Source organism: Larus michahellis, chromosome 3, assembly GCF_964199755.1.
Source record: "Larus michahellis chromosome 3, bLarMic1.1, whole genome shotgun sequence".
NCBI classification, from domain to species: domain Eukaryota; kingdom Metazoa; phylum Chordata; class Aves; order Charadriiformes; family Laridae; genus Larus; species Larus michahellis.
The window spans coordinates 108,644,549-108,663,735 of NC_133898.1; the positions used below are offsets into that span (position 1 = coordinate 108,644,549).

The 19,187-nt window shown below is 37.8% G+C and overlaps 1 protein-coding gene across 4 annotated transcripts in view; it reads right to left on the reverse strand.

The window, feature by feature from the left end:
* Positions 1-437: 437 nt before the first annotated feature.
* The window catches only part of MYOM2 (myomesin 2), an 80,864-nt gene continuing 62,114 nt past the window's right edge, over positions 438-19,187 (reverse strand). For 2 of the 4 annotated variants that reach the window (XM_074581654.1, XM_074581653.1), the window contains 10 exons: positions 16,188-16,301; positions 14,750-14,837; positions 12,491-12,529; positions 11,710-11,815; positions 8,896-9,059; positions 8,521-8,557; positions 8,370-8,392; positions 7,447-7,502; positions 2,942-3,275; positions 438-2,147 (listed from right to left, as the gene is read on the reverse strand). In XM_074581654.1, coding sequence (XP_074437755.1) covers positions 2,086-2,147; positions 2,942-3,275; positions 7,447-7,502; positions 8,370-8,392; positions 8,521-8,557; positions 8,896-9,059; positions 11,710-11,815; positions 12,491-12,529; positions 14,750-14,837; positions 16,188-16,301 — 1,023 coding nt within the window. In that variant the 3' untranslated portion in view covers positions 438-2,085. Of the gene's footprint in view, positions 2,148-2,194; positions 3,276-7,446; positions 7,503-8,369; positions 8,393-8,520; positions 8,558-8,895; positions 9,060-11,709; positions 11,816-12,490; positions 12,530-14,749; positions 14,838-16,187; positions 16,302-19,187 lie in introns of those variants that run through there. The other 2 variants (XM_074581656.1, XM_074581655.1) reach the window with 1 other exon arrangement.

Below are 19,187 nucleotides of genomic sequence, written 5' to 3' on the forward strand. Positions count from 1 at the left end.
ATGATAATTTCTGTACTTCAGCAGAGGATTAACTGTCATAATAAATTATTTCTGTTTGCCTGGAAGGAAATAAGTGAAGATTGCTTAACTAAGAAGGCCAGCTAAAGGTACAACCAAGATGAGACTAACCTTGTCTCCTGTGCCCAAGGATACCCCTGAAAAGCTGCCATAACATGCAATAATTTGATAGTCTCAGCTAAAATTAACCTGTGTACTGTAGAAGGAGATAAGAATAATATTAAATTCTTGCTGATACTCACTTTGTATGCTACAGAGACTGGCTCTGATGTTTTGTGAGCCTGCATAGTAAGATTTTGAAAGCCTTAAAGGCTTTTAATAAGAAATTAGAATAGGAAAGAAGAAAATTTGAGTTACTTTGTGATATTTTATTTGTGATGACAGATTCATATAAAAATATTTTTTCTTATTTTGATAGATATTTGGAGAATAAATCCCTGCTTTGTTTTCAGTCCTAAAATCTCTTAATTAAACTATTTCATGGCAGTATCATGTTCTTGAGTCTTAACCCTCTCAGACACCTTCATTCAATGACCAGACACAGAATGTGGTTCCACAGCCACAAGAATTTTTGACCCAGAAGAAGCATTTTTCACCACTGTTCTATGTAATTCCTGGCTGTATATACTGTACTTAAAGATAAACTCACTGTTCATTGGCTTTAAGTACACAAATCTTTCAAAAAGCTGTTAATTTAAAATCAAAGTATCTTTTAATACAGTGTGATTAAAGACTGTTTCCTTTCCAGAGCTGTCCTCTTGGTTTTTATCACGACTATTCACAGATATCAATGAGTTGCAAGGGCGGTTTGCAGTCTTTCTTACCAGAGGAATTTGAAACTACAATGAATCCATCCTCATCCTCATCATCATCTGCTCAAACCATCAGGTTCTTAAATAGTTTACAGTACCACACCTCAATCCCTCGTTCATACTGAAAACTAAGATAAAAGTATAAGAAAGAGAGAAAACCTCTCAGGTCTAGCATTTAACATACTCATGTGAGAGATAGAACGCCTGGGTTTTCTCTCTTTTTCAGTGTCTGTTTACCGAGTCAGACAAAGCAAAAAAGGATAAATAGGAGCAGCACTTCCAAATACAGGGAAGACTGGGGATTAGTGCACTGCCCTTGGTGGTCAGAGATACAGGTTCAAATCCCCATGGAAGGAGAGGAGGGGGAAGGGGGATGTTGCTCTCCTGTCTCCCAGATGACTGCTTCAACCTACTCTATCTGACAGCTTGTAAATTAACTTCTCATCTCCTCTGCTTTTCATCTGTCTCAAAAAAAAAAAAAAACAACATTTTTTGAATCAAGTGAAGTACTTATTTGCCAGACAAAATAATGAAAGGTTTATGTCACTTAGATGAGAAAAAAAAATGGAAAAAAACCCTGAGATTAAATTTACTCTGAATCTGATAATTTTTCTGTTTTTTCAGTTTGTCTGCTGGGGAGGGGGAAAAAAAAAAAAAGCCAGAACAATTATTTCCATACTTTCCACACTTAAACTCAGAGACTGTCAGAGACTCAGCACTGGCTTTCAGCCATGACCCCAAACACAGGTTACAGTCCTGACACTTGTGCCAAACACTTTCATCTGGTTTCTCCAGTGAAGATTTTGCAGAATGCTATTTCTCCAGGCCAATCCTCATCCAAGCTCCCCTGTCTCCCACAACGCTCTCTTTTCCTCGCATTTAACCTAAGACTGGGAGAAGTCACAAGAGCGGAGGGCCGCATCCAGGATGTTTGTATCACCAGTGTTACTTACCACTAGAAGAGCTCTTTTCTGGAAGCTGCTTAGCAGATTATAAAGGTTCATCTAGGTAGATAAATGGACTTTTACTGAACAGGGAACCTGATCTGAAAAAGCCAGCCCGGCAAACACTCAATCGTTTATTGTATGACAGATATGTGAGTAATCCCACAGAAGCCCATTCTATTTGAACATGTCATTATAACCATATTGTCCTGGTCTGAGGAAATTATTGAAATCTTTGCCTAACAGAACATCACTTTACCCATGGAAGAGTTCTATTGTTCATTTTGGATAGAGGAGAATCAAAGACATAATTATTTTAAGTGACCGAATTGTATAAAAGTCTTTTGGTACCAGTTTAAGCTTGCATCTTGACCTGTATTGTAAAGAGAAAAAGTAATGTCACAAGTGCCACCCAATGACTGTGATTAACCATAATTTGCATTCTTTATTGAAAGTCAATAGTCTGCATGCTACCAGCTGTGAAATTGTGCAATAAGCAATAATTAAACAATGAAAGAGAGTAAACAGAACTAGTTAGGTGTGATTTGGAGCATTGAGTACCAAAGGTGACTTTTAAAGTTTTATTAGCACAAAGCAAGAAAAACAAAATACAACCATGTGACCCATGCTTCAACGAGTAAACAGTGAACATTTGTGAAAGTCTACTAAAGATAAAGTCACACTATAAAACAACAGTATTACTACTAAATAGAGACTATCCACTAGACTTACAGGATCAGAGGCTTCAAAGACAAAGGGACTGTGTGTGGAACAAAGCAGGAACTATCTCTGAATATGTATCTAACTGCAGTTCACTACCTTTAGTGATGGGACATTTGTTCTCAGAGGGTTGTTGGGTCGGTTGTTTTTTGCAGCAGGTTGGGGAGGGTGGAAATGGAGGGTTACAGTAGGTTTACGCAACTTGCTGTTACATAGTTTGGCAAGCATCTGGCTTTTTGCTACTTGCAAGTTCCACCCTCCTACATGTATTAAAAATGAGATTGTTGCAGATGTGTACAGCACCATAGCACAGCTATTTCCCTACAGCAAACTCCTAAAAGCTCAGTTTCCCCTTGGACATTACCAATTAGTTACGTGTGGGAATACTTTAACTACAGCTCATGTATTCTATTTTGTTTGTGAAATGTAGCGTTAAGCTTTACTTACTGGATTTTGCCTTGTCCTTAGGTTTGAGGACTTCCTCTGATGGTGGTATTGGCCTGGGTTTAGCAAGCTGGCCAGGCTTAATTTCAGGCATTTTTTCACCATGTCTGTACACACTTACAGTGACATCCACTGTTTCCCCACCATACTTGTTCTTGACATGGATGCTATATTTGCCTGAGTCCTCTGAGGTCACTCCCTTGATTGTTAAACTGGCATATTTCCCTTGTTCCAGAGAAAACACATAGTGCTCATTAAGTTCAAAGACCTTGTCATTCTTGAACCAAACCACTTCGGGGTCAGGATTTCCAAATACAGTACAGGTCAGATTCAGTGTCTGAGGGAGGAAAAAAAAGGTAATTTTGAGGATCAGTCAGATTTGTTTAACCAGAATATTCTCAGTATTGTTTTCAGGCACTTCTTACTCCTCGTTAATTAAAGTAAGACAGGTATCATATTCTTGAGGACTGAAAAGCAGAGTTCCTAACATATTTTTTTTCTTTGATTCAGTCTTTCCACCATTTTACCAGTGACTGTGATGCAGTAGCCTCAGGGTAACAGTGTCTGAAGATGGTAAGTTGGACTGTCATTGCAGTCCTGCCTGCAGGAGACTACTGACAACCCATTAGTCTGACATGAGGTTTAGGCAACGATAGGTTTAAAAACATCCTTGAAGTTCCCCTGTACACAGTAGGGAGGAGAACTGAGCAAATCTTTTCTGACCAAGGCCTCCTGAGGATATTGCTTGAGATGATAAAAAAAAAAAATCACTTAAAAATAGAGTACATAACATGAATCACTGGACATTGATTCCAGGTGCTGCTGACTAGTAAAATGGAAATATTTCATAAATAATACATAGATGTTGTAAAAGTGTTACACACATGTATAGCATATTCAGATAATAGCTGAAATGATCTAGTAGGCCATCCTGGCAGTTCAGGTATTTTCCAAGGACTGAATTGAGATTGAAGATGCCCATAAAATTTTCATGGTCATTCTTCTAAATTTTTACATAGTTATTCCTGAACTCCATTTTGACCGTCATATATATATATATATATATGTATGTAAACTTTATGTATTTAGGTGCAGTGATGACAGAATAAACAAAAGAATCATTTGAGAAGTTGCATTGATTAGCGTCTACTTTGTCCACCTGTGCTTGAAACTCATTCTGCCCAAAATTCTGTCCTAGATAATTAAAAGTTACCTTAAGAATTTCACATATGCTCCATTGTGTTAGGGAAAAAAAAGAAAGACAAAAAACCAACAATGAACAACCCAAAATTGATGTTTTCTACCAGAATGCTTCCTTATTCCTCTCCATATTCCCCTTCAGGTTTCACCAAACCCTGACCCAGAGAGAGCAGAGGAAGTCTGCACACGTGCAGGGTTTTGTGCAATATTTTTCTTGAATGATGGTGACTGAATAGGTGTGATATAGCTCAGAGGAAAAAATAAAACAGGAAGAAATTTTAAGGGATCAAAAGTACCGTATGTTCACAAATGAAAGCAGTCTTGCATATTACATGCCTCCAAAGTCAGCAGGGATATGCTCTGGGTACAACCTAGCGAGGTTGTACCTCGCTAAGTGTGTGAGTGTGTGAGAATACTTTTAAAGAAATGATATCATGTAGGATGTAAAGTTAAATAATAGCCTATGGCAACTAGCCTTTCTATAAAATATTTAAAGAAGTAATGATGCAAACACAAAAATAAAATTTTGGTAAATCGAACTAATCTCTAATAACATGAGTTTAAATCTTACTGTCTTTTCTGTAACTCAGGCAACATTTCATGACCATTACCCTCAAAAGTAACCTCATGTAAGAGCAATTAATAATTTATTCATAAAAATTAATCAAGTCTTAATAAGTTAATATTAAAAACTTACCAGGGAACAGATATATTCTACAGTCATTTTAGATCAGTCGGGCCTGTTTTAATTTATTAAATTATAGATGTGACCTAAAATCATTTATACTCCCTTAAGAAGCACTAGTGAAGCTTTGTCTTGTGTTCATATATTTGTGTAGTTATATCATTCCATAGCATGGGAAAAACACTCTGCTTTTTTTTCTTTTTTTTTTTTGTATAGTTACTTCTCACACTTGTACTTACGCAACTCTTGCATGGTACCTGTTCATATTTAATTTAAAAGTGATTTTAAAGTTGCACTTCCTTGTGTTCCATCTTGTTTTGCCTGATTTCAGGAATCAGAGATTTTCCTCTTCACACATTCAATTATTAGGATGAAACCATTCTATGATTCCATGATGCTATGATTCTATGATTTAATCCGAACGTGATTAGGTGTCTTTTGAAGCCTTTCACTTCTGGAAACGCATTGTGTAGCATTTCCTTAATTTAAGGTTGTAGTTTTTAGGTCATGACTGTATGAGGAAAGTGCAGCTAGTCTGTGCATGCAGTCAGAGGTGACTTCACTGAGCCATTTCCTTACAGTTAGTCTGTTTTAAGACCTCGGTCATAGAGTGGCTTACATCTAACCTCCTAAAAGACTAGCTTGCTTGCTGTGAGGTGCCTCTATCTACCACAAGAATGAAGGCACCTCGAATGAACAGCCATTAGAGACAAAGGAAGGAACGGGCCAAGAGGAAGGAATGGGCCATCTCTGTCTCCTCCAGAGCTGAGTAACTTTCAGCATCCACTGTGAGGACCACATGTTCTCCCATCTTTCTGAAGAGACTGCTCCTGGGTATCCAGAAAATGGCCAAGTACACAGAAAGCTGGAAGAGTTGTGTGCAACCTCTTACTGCAGTGATAACAAAGGCAGTTTCCACACAAAGTAACACCACTGTAGTCTCTGAAGATGCACTTCATACTAGAGATGTAAACAGCCTGATCAACATGCTTTTGATAGCCAGCAGATGGTAAGAGTCACATTGGCTCATGAGCTGATCTGCTATAGTCAGTCGGAATAAAAGTGCACCTATCTCTTTTAGAGGTCAAAATCAACTGCTTAAGAAAGTACACAAAAATACAGAGGATGAATAGTGTGATCCTATTCCCAGTATACCTTCCTGCTTTCTGCAATTTGGTAGCTTTTAAACTGTTTATAGGCATAAGTTGTATTGAGAACATTGTAAGTAACGGCCCCTGATGGAGTTCCTTTCATGATACTGCCTATTTTCTTTTTTGGACACGAATCTATTTTTGCCTAAGGTACTAAGGGACAAATTAATTATGAACCACTTGAAAAAATACTTCCTTTTGGTTCTTTAAAGCCTGCAATGACCATGTAATTAGGCATTCCCTAGTTCTTGAGCTGTAAGAAGTGCTGGATAATAATTTCTCAGTACCTCCTCTGTACCATGCACAATACTGCAGATTTCTTTTTCTTTTTACTCTGTTCTCTTTCAGCAATTTTTCTTCACAGACTGAAGACCTAGTATCTCCTCATAGGGAAGGACAGGGCACCCAGCAGAGGAAGATTTGCTTCAGGAGAAAGAGACAAGAACTAGCTGTCTGTGTGGGAAGGATGAAAAGAGCTTGTCTTTCCTGGGCTGAAGGCTTGGGTGTCTGAAGTCTGGAACTCAACCTCAGGATGGAGAGACCGAGTTCCAGTACTTCCTCACACCTGCAAGGACTAACAGCAGTTCAGACTAATAGTCTTCTACCTTAGTATCCAGAGAGTTTGGCCTGGGGTTGCATGAGACCCTGCTCCACCATGAATAATATCCCAGTGAGGAACACCAGTCAGTCAGCATCATGAAATTTCATCGCCACCAGTCAAGCTGACCTGGGAAGGGACTTTGTGAAGATTTATCAAATTTGACTTTGCAAATAGGCATTTAGTTATTTTTGATGTCCAAAAAATATGTGTATTCACTGGCTTTCAATCTCCCATTATTATATGTTTTAATGGGGTTATCTGCCAACATACAGGAAGAAGGGAGAGTTTAGCCCCTTGGCCCAGGTAGGTTCTCTGCTGTCCTTTACTCTTACCAGCCATAACAGTCTATGTCTCGCATGCTGGAGTATGGGACCTAATTTTTGTTCTGGTTTCGTTTTTTTGTTTTGGTTTGGTTATGCTGGCTCTCAGAGAGTGGCTCCTTCCCCCTGCCTCTTCGGTTTCTTCTACAGGGCAGGAGTGGACTCTCCTGTTGAACTGCTCTGCTCAGTACACAGAGCTGAAAGCCAGCCCAGGTTTGAGTATGCAGTTAACTCAGAGCCTCTACATAATCAGCACAAGACCAGGTCCTACTGAAGCTGACCTTCCTTGCCTAAGATCTGAATGAGGCTCCTCTGCGCCTCCGCTGACTGTACTGTATGGTACCTCTGTGGCTTGTATCGTACCTCAACTTATGGTACCTATACCCACTTAGAATTTGCATGCGTCTCAATTAAATGACTACCATTAGATTGTTTAAACTATCCTGCTTCCACTTTCAGCTTTTACAAAATCATCTGCACTCTCTCCCCTTCTGCCATCAAAGCAAACTTCTCACCAGTCGGCATGACTCTTTGAAAGAATCTGTCCTTACCTTCCCATCCATTATAGTAACGACGTCAGGCAAACCACCAATGACTTTACCACGATCTAGGAGTTAAAGAAAAATATGTGGATCATGTGAAGTTTAGACCTCAAAATTGCTCATTTCTTAATGATTTTACAGCTTGGTGCCATATTAGTCACAGCTTTTGTTTTGGATTTATCTTTAAAAAAAACTGTAGTCCCTGGTTAATTAAACATAAAATAACACATTTTTTGGTGATATTTTGTGTTATTTCTTTTTAATGTATTTTATGATTCCCTCAGATTTTTTAGCAGAGATTGCGCTATAGTATTCTAAACTGATAAGCATAACAACCTTGAAGCTACTGCTGACCATGACAGTTTGCGCTTTGGGCACAGAGCAAAGCAAGGAGGATGCTTTTAGCATCTTGGTGGTATCTAAGATCTAAGGAAAATTTGTTCTGCCACTGTCTTTGTGGGCAGAAGCATCTTGTCATTACCAGGGGAATTGATATCAAAGTACCAGAATTCCTACAGCCATTAACAGTAACAAGCTTCCCCACTGTCTGTCTCAGCAAGCACTGCTCAACAGGCATTAGCAAGTAATTTTTTACTTAATAGGAAGACCCCAATACTCAGTATCATCAGCAGCTTTCAGAGTCAACATCTCCTTGTATGACACTCAGAAGTTCACACCTCATAAAACCTCTATGGACACAAGATGATACAGTGGAGGCTTGCAAAATGTGTAGAACATTTAGTGGGTTTCCATTGGAATTAAAACCTAATAAATCCACAAAATAATATTATTATTGCAGTATTATGTGCTAACAGGGGATTCCTGCAGCCACAGAACTTAGAAAGCTATGGCAGCGTATCATGATGGATGCCTTAAAGAGAACACTAGACTACAGTGTAGAACACCTTTGATAAAATGTAAAATAAACTTACTCTTCTCAGCAAAAGCAGCTGCCCTAAAATTGTCGAGGAAGAGAGAAAGAGAAATATGTAATGTTATTAATGACATTATTAATTAAATATATTTTTTTTTGTAAGTAAAGACACTGTTACAGCATTAAAATGCAAAAGAGGTAGCACTTACTTGAGTCGCTGGAATTCTGCATATGCATCATCAAAAGCTGTACAAAAACAATTGAGAGTTATTGTCCATGAACATTACTTGCACTTGGGGCTCAGTATAAACATTTGAACAGGTACCCAAGTTAAAGCTCTTTTAAAACCCATACAGGGTTACACACTAGCAAAATGGGAAACCAAATCCCTGAAACCCAACGTGAAAACACATAAACCCAATGTGTGAAAACACATAAAAAAAGATCATAACAGTTATGCAACTAAACTACAACTGGTTTGGACCAAAGGCTTTCTGTTTTTACTGTAATTCCTCTGATTATTACCAGTAAATTCTGTGTAATCCATGAAGAGTTCTCAATTAAGTATGGTCTTATAAATATACCTTGCCCAGACAGATCGAGTGTGCGTTTGTAGGATTCCTTGTCGCCAAATATTTCAAAGGTGTAGTTCCCCTTATCCTTTTCAGTGGGTTCACCTATCTGCAGCCACGCAACATCCTCTCCACCTCCGATCTTCATCTTTTCACCAGAAGAAATCTTAGATTCCCTGGAAAAAATGAATAGAAATGAGTTTGAAAATTGTCATGTATATTCTCTATAGGATATCATCTATAAAAAGTTACAAAGAATAGCATACTATTCCTAAACTACAGATAAATTGCAACTAATGGGAGCAATTTCTCAGGAGATGCTTTTCTTCGTAGTTGGGGTATGAAACATTTTGGAACCATTAACTTGAGCTTTCATTCCAAAGATAAATTTGTTCACCCTCTTTTCATTCTCCTTCTCTCCACGTACAGAATCCTCTGTGTTTATATCTACTTACACATAAATGTCTGTATGTGAAAATGGTGCGTGACTTCAGACTTCTGTACAATTCATACGCACTAATATACAATACATCAGAATAGTATACTAGAGGCAAATATTTTCTGATGAGGAAAAAAATCTTTACATTTCATTAACGTCAAAAATCGATTAAGAAAACAATGTAAGATTTGCATATAATTTATTATTCTTGCATCAAATCAAAATACACCTTTGCACCTTTGTTTTGTTTTTAAGAATGAAACAAGAAGAAAATTTCCTAACTGCAGATAATTAATAAACAAATCAATAAACAAGTCTTTAAAAAACAGTGGTGTTATACTGATATATGATCACTTCCTCAGCTAAGAATATAAGAAATGCCCTCCTGATTCAGATCAGGGGTTCTTCTGGTCCATAATCTGTCATGAAGAGCGGAAACAGAAAAAGCTATTTAATGAGAGCATGCAAACCAGACCACTTTCAATGGTTTGAAGAGACGTTTTCTCTCTCACTCATTAACTGAAGAAATATTTCTTTTCATCCTTCCTCCCCAAGCATCTTTAGCTGGAATTTTTAATAGATGAAGTCAGCATTAGCTTCCTTTTGATCAGTTATTTTATTTGCCCAGACAGGGCTGATTTGGCTTCTTAGCTAGCGAGTTACTTTGATGGGGAAAAGGAATATTTACTATTTCCCTTTCTGTAAGATGACCACATTGAGTTCAGTGTACCAAATTGGATACCTGGACAGAAACTACTATGTATTAGAAAATATTACATATAATATTCCCCACTGTGCCATGAGTGGATGATGCATACTGGCTTTAGGGCTTGTATTATGTTCCCTGCTATGCAGTAGAGTGGATAATTCAAAACGAGCTTCAAATTTACGTGGTATGTTTCATGAAGTGCAGACCACAGTAAAAATACATGGATTGACTAGCCTTTCTTTTTTTCCAAGAAAAAAAATTGCTAGATCCCCATTTAAAAGAGCAGGGATGTTTGGAGAGGCTGGAGGAGGTTTGTTTGTTTGTTTGTTTGTTTGTTTGTTTTAGTCTTCATTTTAGCTTTAACAGCTCTGGTTTATAATCTTTATACTCATGGAAGAACTGAAATTTTTTTTTCCAAATCTGTGTTCAATGATCTTCAAGACAACCAATGTGTAAGACATTATAAAATATGAAATATTAGGAGGGAAGGAAGTGTCTGTATGTAAATATGAATATGCCCACTATTTCCATATTAGCCATGTAGCATTCTTTAGTTTTATATTTCTATGAATTGAATAGTGGAATGGTCTAAGTCACTTTTAACACTCAAGCCAATATAGTAAAAGCCAGAGGCAAAAAATATTTTTCTTTTCCTTACCGTTATGTTAGTATCACACTTAATGAAAGAAGGAGCAGAACTTACTGAATTGAAAGCTTTAGTTATGAGTAGAGCTGCACACCCTTGCAGAAGTGCTCTCAAGCTCCCTGAACCTGATGATCACTGACACTTTTCTTGTGTTCCTGTCTTCATAGAAATCAAGGGCTGGACAGCATTACAAAATTAGGACAACATACTAATAAACCAGCCTCTTCCTGCCCAAGTCAGACCTGTTCACTGTGTGTCATCTTTGTAGGCCATCAAGGAATGTGAAAGTTGAAACCACTTGAAGAGTTTTAAAATCCTTCTAAACCTTACCTGTATTTTCAAAGAAATGAAGGCCTGACATAGCAAAGAATTTGAACATGCATTTAACTGTAAACACACAGATGAATACAGTGTCTCCAAAGTCAAAGATTAATGTAACATGAGGGTGGAAAACCATTGGGAACTTTAAAGCTCATTTCTGGTCATAGTCTCAGCTCTGAGTGCTAGTCTCAAAGTATTCTGTGTCCCATTGAATATCTTTTCAAAGAGGAAAAACAGAATTAAAATATTTTGGGTTACTTGAGACTATATCAGTTTGAAAAGTAAAAAAGATTTCCTAATACAGACTTTTATTAAACTGTGAGAGCAGATCCTTGGTATTCACCTAGTACTGGAGGAGAATTTCATTCTTTTAAAGAAAAGGGCAGCCCTGAATAGAAAACTGTGCTTAGATATTTTGCTGTCTTTAAACTAACCAGATAACATAGTGGAAGACAAATAGTTTCGTGGAGTCTCTGGAATATTGTAAATTCTTTTTTCTTGGCTGTTACAGCCCTCCTGATAGGTGAAGGACAAGCCTGTTAGTATTTCTTCGACTGTATGTACTAGCTATGTGAAAAGGGAATGTGAAGTGCTGGAAAGAGAAATTAATTAATGTGGTCCAGTTACTAAATGAATGCCACAGAATAGTAAATAGTAAATCATGAAGTCAGCATTTTTTCTCAAAGAAAATTGGAAAACATCTTCATCTACCTGTGAGACCAGTTGACTTTCATTTCTTCATTGTAGTACTTCAAGAAACACTGGAGTCTTATTCCTTCCTCAGTGCAAAGGATCTTCAGTGGAGAGGCTGTCTTACCTACGTAAAATAGAATAGACGCAGATCAAACAGGATAGTGGAATGAACAGGAAGCAGTCAAATGGACTGCTTGTACTGTCAGGCCAAAAAAATACTTCAAGATCTGGGCCATGATTCTCAGCTGCCACAAAGAGACAATGGTTCGTGCCTCTCAAAGGAGATGTGCTGATTATCAGGTGAAAGTTCAGCATCAGTTTATGGTTTTACTGTTTTACAAGAATTATGACAGCAAAATCCATTGTGAAGTAATAAGCTAGTCATGTAATTGCTGTGAAACAGTACTGTCGTCATTTTAATTGCACAAAAATTTTGTTCTTGTGTAACTCCTGTTCTTTCAGTGGAATGACTCCCAACTTGACACTGGGAGCAGGATCAGAATCTTGTTCTCTCTGTATTGGGGCTCACTTACTAGTGGGAAGTAGGAAGAAAATTATTGCTACGACATTGTCACAGTATCTAAACCAAAAAAGCCAGGTGGAAAAATACCTTGTTCCATTTTAATAGTGTCAATTAGCAAGGTCAACTGTCTATTCAGAAACTTAATAACATGTCCATAATAATGTAAGCATCAGGACTCTCAGAGATTTCCCACTTACAATAAAAATTGTCTGCCTCAGGCTCAGATGACTTAAACATAAAAAACCTACATGAAAATCCAAGACAGCTTTTACTTACCACTGATTCCGCTCAATGCGAGAATTATATCATCATACACTGAAGAGAAAAAAAAAAAGAAAACGTACCATCAAAATTCAACCAGAATATAGTTTTGTTATGTTCAGTTTAATTAAAGCAATATGGGAAACCTTCACATCCTTAGGCAAAGAAAACCATTACAATTGCGACAGGTATGTGGGAAAAACTGGAGACCGTCTGAGTATAGCATATGATTTCTGTGCTGTGTCACTGAGTGTCTCCGCTATGTGTGGAGTCAGCTGTCTCCTGTCAAATCTTTGTCTTTGTATCCCTCCGGCCAGAAACAATAAAAGGTCATTAAAACTGGATTTATGCACATTCAAAGGACAGTGCAAGGGAAAGAGAAATTATTGCATTCTAGGTGAAAATAGTTTTTACCTGCTCCCTGTAGGATGGCATTTGACAAATGTAAACCCCTTCAAAAAGCAGGTGAAAGAAACCTGGTATCTTATCAAGCTTTTGAAATATCACAGAGCTGATGGGTTTGCAGAAGGGGAGAACCCTGGAGACAAGCGCAGAAGAGCGGGGAACTCTTTCATAACAGAAGAAACCTATTCAGTGTCACTGGGTAAGATGGAAGAGAAAGAAAGAAGCACCATAGTCTGAAGAATGCATAGTCAAGACTGAAGAATGCATAGTCAAGGATGAAGAATTTTTGTGAATAGGGAAGACAGTGAAGTTCAGTGAAGCATGAAGTTCAGAAAATACTGCTTGTATATTTGGTCTGTATTGATCTGTATCTGCACATTTTTTGTCTCTGCTAAAATAAATTGTGCCTCTATTCCATAACTCTCTGCAAACTCCAGTATGCTTCTACTGACTGGCATGTTGACAAGAGGACATGAATTACATAAAATATATGTGGGGAAGTGGGGTTATATTGCCTCTACTGTCTAAATGAGATGTTTTTTCTGAAAGAATGGTGGACAGAGTTTATACAGAGGGAACATGTCTGAAAGACTATCACGTACTAATACAGCATTTGGAGAAAACCACAGCTTAAGAACTCAATCTAACATTCATCTTTTCCTCTTACTTCAGGTACTTTTCCAACATGCTGAAAATAAATATTAAGATCTTTGGTGAACTGAATTAATTTTTGAATATGTCTTTCTCCCTCTATTAGGACCTGGCAGAAAATATTCATTATTTGAGTAAAATGACTCCATGCCGGTGGGATGAATCCATGTCCACCTTGGCCTAGTTGGTGGGACCTAAGTAGAGAAGCACCTAAGTAGGGAAGCTCTACCCAACTTGAGTAAAATGAATTTATGCTGGCAATACATTGGTCTTTGCTATAGACTCAGAGGTAAACAAACATTTTTTACTGAACAAATTTAAATAGACATAAAATTACAGTAGCTCACTGTGATATCTGATAACATAGGAAACCTTATTTAAATGGCCATCATTGATGCATTTGAGACTAAATTCCCTTACCCTTATTTGCATTTATCTTTATTTGAATGCCCATGAACATTGAGCTCAAACTAGCCTGCCCCATACGATACTCAGTTTTCCAGGGCAATAAAAGCTGGGGGAAGAAGTAATGAGTATTTGGACTTATATCGTTTGTCTTCCCAAGTCATCTTTACACGTGATGGAGACCAGCTTTCCTGGGGATGGCTGAACATCTGCCTGCTGATGGGACGCAGTGAGTGAATTCCTTATTTCGCTTTGCCTGCATGCACAGCTTTTGCTTTACCTATTTAACTGTCTTTATTTGAACCCACAAGTTTTCTCACTTTTCCCTTTCCAATTCTCTCTTCCATCCCACTGAGGGTGAGTGAGCGAGCGGCTGTGTGAGGCTGAGCTGCACATTGGGTTAACCCACAAAACAACTTTATGATTTTACAATCAAAATAACTTTCCATTCTCTCTGAGAGTCACACCTCAACTTTGAACATCTTGGTACTTTAGGGGGTTTGGTAGCCATTAAAGCTTAACAAATTTGAGAGAGGGAGAGAGCTCTCTACAAAAGATCGTACATAAAAAAGGGTGTCTGCCTGATCAGAAACTTACTTCATTTCTTTCCTGTCAGGGTGCTAGAGATTAATCATTACAATGCCCAGTGTCACCCCTTCTAAACTGGTGATCTGCAGTTCTAACATAAGAAGAGAATGGAAATACAAACAAACTAAAAAATGTTTACCAACTCAACATTTGCAAGGACAGGTCTTTGACATCTCTTGAGAACGTGTGGAGATCATTACTTCAATATAGCAAACTTCATTTTACCTTTTCCTGACAATTCAAGAGCAGATACATCATGACCTCTGTCATCTGATACTGTCGCCTTATAAACTCCTTCATCTTTGCGAGATAACTACAAGGAAAGCACAAGATGTTTACTGACAAACTTGATAATAGTACATTTGCTCAACCTCTGCATGATTTTCTAAATCAAACAACCTAAATTGTACCATATTCTGGTTAAATAATCTTACTAGAGATGAGATAGAAATTATCAATGGCTTGTGCATGCTTTTTTATGAGCTGTAGTCACTCCTTAAGCCTAAAACATTCAGATTTCAGATCAATTGCCTCTGGGAACCATGTTTTGTCTTTTGGTCCAAAAAGACAAACAAGATTGAACCTTGTCAGTAGAAATTACAAGTACAGTAGTAAGACGTAACAGAGACTAACTTCAACCCACACAAACTTTAGAAAGGTAATTTTTCTTCAACTGGAACTATCACTCTTTTTTGAATCAATCTACGTAAATCATAACAAAACATCTACATTCTTTAACTGTCCAAATATCAACTCAGTGGCTTTCATTTAAGCAGCAGCTGTAGTCAAATTATATCTATGCTAAGTAAATGATTAATTCATTACCCTTGGAGAGCTTTCATTCTACAGTCTAACACAGTGATATTGCTTTAAAGCCAGTAGGGGTTTTTAGTTTGGGTGGTTTTATTTTAATTTATTATAAAACCTGAAGGACAAAATATAAACAGTTATATACAGATTGGAGGTTATATAATGGAATCTTAGATTTATTCAAGTCCACAAGCAAGTCCACAAGCCACAATAATATAAAAAGTGTTCTATAATTGAATGACAAGTAGCAAGAGCAATTGAAGGCAAGGAGAAACCACTCTCCCCCACAAAAGTCTACTCAAGAAACATGAAGCCACCAGAAAGCCAGGATTCTCTTGCAAGCAAAATGAAGGAAATAAATTAGAAGAATATGAATCCAGTCAATAAAATAAATAAGTCAATTAAATGGAATGCATATTTATGCTGAACGCAGAAAACCTTGATTTGGGGAGGTTTTGGCACTTCAGACACAAGTTAGGTTATCCTGTTTGCATAAAGATAAATCTTAAGAAGGCATATACCTCAAACCTATTCATTTTAGGCAATAAAACTGAGACACTGTCAGAAATGAGGTGCTTGAACAAATTGAAAAATTAAGGAGCGATAAGAAAGAACAAGATACAGTTCACCTAAGGACGCTGAAGCAACTTAAGCATGAACTGTTTGGGCTGATAACAAAAATAGATACTCCTTTACTAGCATTAGTTACTCACCAGCTAATTGAAGGGTAACAAATATGCCTTTTCTTAAAACGGTTCACAGAAATCATGGTAACTGGTTTAGTGCTCTGCCTGGCAAATATACAGCATGTCAAGCAGAAGCTGTCATTTCTAATCAGTAGGCGATACTGTACCCTGGGAATACTGAGGTGACATTCTCCCTTCTGCAGATCAGGCACCTCATGAACGTCAATCCCAGAACCGTCCTTATACCACTTGAAAACTGTTTCCTTCTTCGTGTTTGCAACCTGTACAACAGAAAAGGCACATAAGGCTGGCTATGTCCTGAGGAAACGTATCCCACTGTAGGTAGTCACACAGGTACTTTTTCAACATAAGAAGCCAATTTTTTTGTAACACATGTCAAATAAAGCTAAGTAAAAAACCAACTTTAATCAAGTCCTACTGAGCAAGTCTTAGTCCTACAGTATTTTCTTGCAACACAGAACTGGTCAGAACTACGCAGCTTACAGCTTCAGAGCCCTGTCAAATCCTTAAAGGAAATCCTGTCAATCTCTTCCCTTAAAGGGTTTTGCACCCTTTCTATGTGGTTGTAGTTTGTCTAGAGATATCTGTGAGAAGTATCTTTGAATTTAGAGCTGCTGAACCCTCCTTTTTTTTTTTTGTGTTTGCCGTGTGTCTCCAGAGAGCTGTAACACAGAACTTAGGCCCTATCTTAGAGAGTCTTCAGCCAATTTGCAGATTTATCCCAGCTACGTAAGCAATTTCTTTCAGGGCTAAACTGCAGAGAGCAACTGAAATTACTATTCTGAAAGCATTTGAGACTTCAAAATTGCGAGCTGCATCAGAAATCATGTTTTTTTCTACTACATTGTGTCCTATGGGAAGTACAAAGACTTGAGGAATCCTACAAATTGCAGTCTTTCCCAACACAAAGGGGCTTAACAACGTAGTGCAAATGCAGAGAAGATGCTTGAAAGCCAGATTTTATCTGTAGTAGCAACAGCTCATCTAAGCAATGTATAAATAGACTACAGCTATACCTCAAGTACTGCTATAATTTTGAAATATAAATTGTGAATTGGTGATGCTTAAAATATTGCTGGAGGAATGACCTCAAACTGTGAATTCAAAGAAGCTAAAAGCCCAGCTCTTTCTAGAAACCCTGGAAATATATTTTATTTTTCTGCCTTTCAGAAACACTATGGTTTATTTGATATCACTATCCCCATACCCTTCTAAAAACCACAAAAATGCAGTGGTATTTCCATGCATAGCCTGAATTCCCCATCAGCGTGGCTTTGGTAGGTAGGACAGAGCTGGCAGGACATTTTTCAGTCCCCAAGCAGTTGCTTTAAAAAGCCTCCTTAAAAAAGAACTGAACAAATGGATAGAGGGCAGCCCAGAAGTTAATACAGATCTGCAATAGTTTTCAAGTGGCTTGCTTGGAGGAAAAAACATGCACTAATTTCTAACCCTTTCACATTAGAGAAGTCATTCCTTAGATGAACAGCTCTATGAAAGCTCTCTATAGAGGTGACTAGACAAGTAGAAGGGCATCCTATAACAATTCCTGGACATCTCTATAAAACCTGCTCAAATTAATCACGTATATTGCTGCTTAATAACCAGTGTGGTTGCTATGGATCTCTGACAGAGTATTTGAGATCACAACCTGGCCCAAAGCAACGCCTTGCTTGAGAAAAGTGAGCAGCATTTTACATTTACTAGTAACTACAGTGGCTGTTCCTGTAGTCATATGACATGAGTGGCAATTTTATTTGAACAAAGCCTGAAGGAACAAGCCTTTAATGCTTTTCAACAATTTTTCATCCAAGACTGTTAGCACTCAATCTGACAATAAATAGACTGAGTTTCAGACACATGCAATTTGCAGTGCTGAAGTTATTTCATGTTGATGTTTACTATGAAAAGTTACCTTTTTCACTGTTTAGCCACACACCAAAAATCTTGCTTTTAACAGACACAGTACAAATAAGGGTCAAAGTTATGCAAGAGCAGGTAGCTTCTGAACGTTCTGAAATTTAGGAGTACTTGAAAAAAATGATAGTAGATGCTGGCATATGAAGAAAAATAAACACATACTGAAAAGCAAACACCATCAAATTGTCATTCAGGTGAACAAACATGTCCCACTCTCATGCAGATGCTACAATACCAAGAACAAGGTCATAAATCCCAGCTATTTCAGAGTTAAATACTATGTCAATCAAAAGTCAATGAGCTCCAATCACATAGAAAATAAGTGGTACATGAGGTAACGTGTTACTTTCGATATAATCTTTTATAACACAATCCATATTTGTTCATTGTTACTGTTATGGACCTGGATCGTACAGTCACTCTGCCCTACACAAGCTTCCAGTTGGCCTGGTTTCCTAACTCCTCTCTTTCATGACATAGCCTTTCAGAAAGTCAACACAAAAAGCCCTCTCTTACAGGTACTTCCTTCACATTATCCCAGGCTCTTTCAAGAGGTAAAAACACCCTTGACAATTATTTTCCTACAAGAGCACTAAACAGAGCCTAGAAGAGACATGGGCCAAGTGCTGTGATACAGCCTGGGGAGGCAGAGATTGTTCCGTGAGTGTTTTTATTACCACAGAAATCGCCCAGGGCAGCCACACTTCTAAATTGAATGTCAGGTATGTGAATTTCATAGGACAAATCCAGGCTTTATTATTCAAACTCTTCCTATGTACAAATATCAATTAAACAGGCATAAACAACAGTACCATGCGAACCTAATGGCCAGTCACATACTAACAGTGACAAACATTATAAGGTCAATGGCATAGTTAAAATGATGAGTGTGCAAACAGCCCACATCCTAGATTTCATTTACATAAAATGTTCTGACCTCATGAACAAAAAGTGCTCTGGTGAAAAGCATATAATCAGACGCTCAGCCTTTCACAGTTTCAGTGGTGTAAACAGGCTTGACAGTCAATGAAAAGAGGGATAATTTCAGATTAATTTGTAGAGAATTAACACTAGTATAACTGCTTCAGCACCATTTAATTCCCCATGTGAATGAAAGGATAAGCAGGGTTCACGCCTGAGGCAACTGCATGTTGAGATTATAAAGTACTGCAGCTCTGCAGCTCAGTACCAGCAACGGACCCATGTTAGCTAATGAGTGTTGAGCCCTA